Below are 3,070 nucleotides of genomic sequence, written 5' to 3' on the forward strand. Positions count from 1 at the left end.
CTTGTCTACTACATGTATGGTTGTAGAGAGCACATGGCGCATTCTTCATGGCACAATCCGTAAGCCAGATATTTCTTGGCTACTGAGAGTCGTAGCAGCTTGTTGCATTTTACACAATATGGAAATTGACCATGGTTTGGCAATTATAGATGACACAGATGAAGCGATCAACATGTACAATCAACTTGCAGATCGTCATGAGTATGTCCCTTTCAATGCTATAAATATGGAAAGTGTAGCCATATATCTTGAGGAAGTACATCGTGCCTAATTGGTATGTAGACTCGTACAATGAAGTCTTCTCAAATGATTATGTCCCTTTCAATGCTATAAATATGGAAAGTGTAGCCATATATCTTGAGGAAGTACATGGTGCCTAATTGGTATGTAGACTCATACAATGAAGTCTTTTCAAATGATTGTTTATCTTGTGGGAGAGTTTGTTGGACCATGTGTAGCATACGGCCAACTATATTGTGCTTAAAGAATAGGTTTTCTCATGGCATTTTTCTCATTCATTGTTGTTTTGTTAATAATTATATTTTGTTTAATGTGTGTAGCAGTGTTTGAAACCATTTGGTATGCTTGTATAATAATTTACAAGGATAAAAAAGATGGGAAAGAGGGTTTTTTTATAGATTTGTAGAACCATTTAGAGGAGTCTTGAGAGTAGAAAACCCTAAGACATTTAAGGGCCCTTTCCCATACTATAGTAGAAATATTTACCTTGGCTTTTAGTGCAAGATATGCCTATGCAATAAAACCTCTAAGAGCTTGGCCTTATGAGGCCATCATCTTGCACCTACCATGATCAAATGTTCTTGCGGCTCTCTTCTCATGCTTAGAAAACACAAAACATTTTTCCTTCTTCAACTTAAATTGAACTTGTTTTCCTTCTTCAACTTCTCAAGGGCAAGAACCTACCTTCCTTAGTCATCATGCCGTGCTTACACGATGAGCAAGTTCCACGCCTAATCAAACATCACATTGAAGCATGGTTACAACCATGTGATGTTCAATACATGAAAAACTATTTTATCACCTGTATTCAAGGGATCTTATGAAAATATTTTATCTACCAATTCTTCAAGATTATAAAACAAACTTTTTTTAATCTATCTTTTTTTTTTGGAGATTCTGTGTAAGGAAACAAAAATGTGACTTTTTTGGGTTTAAAAAAATCTTTTTGTTCAACCCATGTGATAGATACATATATTTGATGTGATGTATGCAAGGTTGCAACACTTGATTGGTTGGATGGCACAAATATAACATCATACCTACCTCGAGAAGATCTGGCTCTAGGACTTTTCTACGAGTGCTTAATAACAAGGTTTAAGTCAAACCTTAACTGCTTAAAGGAATGAACTGCTCAAACCCATGTTGACTTGCATGGCAAATAATAGAGACATTTAACCCTCAACCATGATTAGAGAGAGAGAGAGAGAGAGAGAGAGAGAGAGAGAGAGAGAGAAAAGTTAGCACATTACATCCAATAGCCAAAGGCTTAAATTACAACTCTTTCTCACATCCATAAATAAACGGAAGTATGTTCACAAACTAGAGATAGCTAGGTTAGGTCCCCAAATTAACCTTGCTCTTGCTTAGCTAAAAAGGCACCCACCAAATTGGTTAGCGTGGAAATGGAATCTTGAAGCACCACGGTTTTCTCTTCTGCAGCCTTGGTTTGGCGCTCCTGTAAAGCTAAAAGCTCCTCGATTTGTTGCTTTTGCTCTACTGAGCGGTGTTGAGCCGTCTTCTCCATGCTCTCTACCAAGTTTTTAGAAATCTCTTGAAATGCGCGCTTCACCCCAGCAACCCTCCCTCGCTTTTGCCTCGTTGAAGGTGTCGCCATGATGTCGTCAGTTGCCGATGTAGTGGGTGGCGTTGGCAAATGTGATGGATTGGGCAAGCGTGGAGGAGGACCACAAAATGAAGCTCCAATAGGCATGGTTCCATGAGTCGATGGAAAGAAACGTTCCAAGGGTGACGGCAAACGGGTGGTGTAGGTTGAGGCTTACCGGGGCGGAAAATGGTGATGCGAGTGGGATAGTAGGCTGCGATGCGAATGAGAGAGATGGCTGTGATGCAATAACTTGGGAGTTGAGACCATGAGAATTCCTCCCCTTGCTGGCTGTCCTCCACTTCAGACGATAGGCTGTTGAGGTCAAATGAGAAATGATCCATGTTCGTATACAGTTAGAGGGTGAGAGGTGCTCCTAGAGCTTCGGGTTAATATTTTCTGATGCTTGAGATAGAGAGAGCCAGAGTGCGATATATATATATATATATATAGAGAGAGAGAGAGAGAGAGAGAGAGAGAGAGAGAGAGAGAGAGAGAGCTTCTATTTTCTCTTTCCTGCATGCATATTGGAGGCAAGTCGGGAGCACAACAAGCACAGCATGGCGCAAGGATGGAAATCTCCTCACCATGCGCGCAATTTTGTAGCTGCTTGCAGCGCAAATTTAGCTGCCAACAGGTACTGTACACTGCTGCTAGCCGGCGTGAATGAAGGAGCCGATAGCCTGCAGGAGCCCAGCTGAAGATACCCAGCGGCGGCGTCAGGAGCTAGGCAGCTTGAGAGAGAGAGAGAGAGAGAGAGAGAGAGAGAGAGAGAACTGTGTGTGTGCGCGCGTGGGAGAATACAAGAAATGATGGCGCTGAAAGGCGGCTGGCAGAGCATTAAACGAAACGTCCGGTAAAATTTTCAACTATGCCTTTTTTGGCATAGTTGGAGAGTTGAGGCATAGTAGAACTATGCTGGCTTAGTTACACGTGCGTGACCATTGCGAGGGCTTAGTTTCCAAGGAAAATAACTGAAAACTAAGCCTCACGTGACCACCACCTTAGGGATAGCCTGTGTGGTAAAGGGGAGACGCAAAAGGAAGCTTAGGAGCTCTCTCTCTCTCTCTCTCTCTCTCTCTCTCTCTCTCTCTCTCTTTGTCTCTCTCGATTTTGTGAAGAAAGTGAACGAGGGTAATGGGGCTCTCCTTGTTGAGCTCTCTCGCTCTCATATGGGGAGATTGCGCTCTTCATCTCAACCTCTTTTGAGCTCTCTTGCCTTGGGAA

The 3,070-nt window shown here is 42.4% G+C and overlaps 1 protein-coding gene across 1 annotated transcript; it reads right to left on the reverse strand.

Moving 5' to 3' along the window:
• Window positions 1-1,507: 1,507 nt before the first annotated feature.
• LOC147419563 (uncharacterized) lies at window positions 1,508-2,701 on the reverse strand. The gene has a single exon (XM_086506250.1). It carries the CDS (start codon window positions 1,949-1,951, stop codon window positions 1,589-1,591), a length of 363 nt encoding a protein of 120 aa, XP_086362376.1. The 5' UTR covers window positions 1,952-2,701; the 3' UTR covers window positions 1,508-1,588.
• Between the last annotated feature and the right edge of the window lie 369 nt (window positions 2,702-3,070).

The sequence above is a fragment of the Adiantum capillus-veneris genome, chromosome 29 (genome assembly GCF_014529385.1).
Source record: "Adiantum capillus-veneris isolate H3 chromosome 29, ASM1452938v2, whole genome shotgun sequence".
Classification (NCBI taxonomy): domain Eukaryota; kingdom Viridiplantae; phylum Streptophyta; class Polypodiopsida; order Polypodiales; family Pteridaceae; genus Adiantum; species Adiantum capillus-veneris.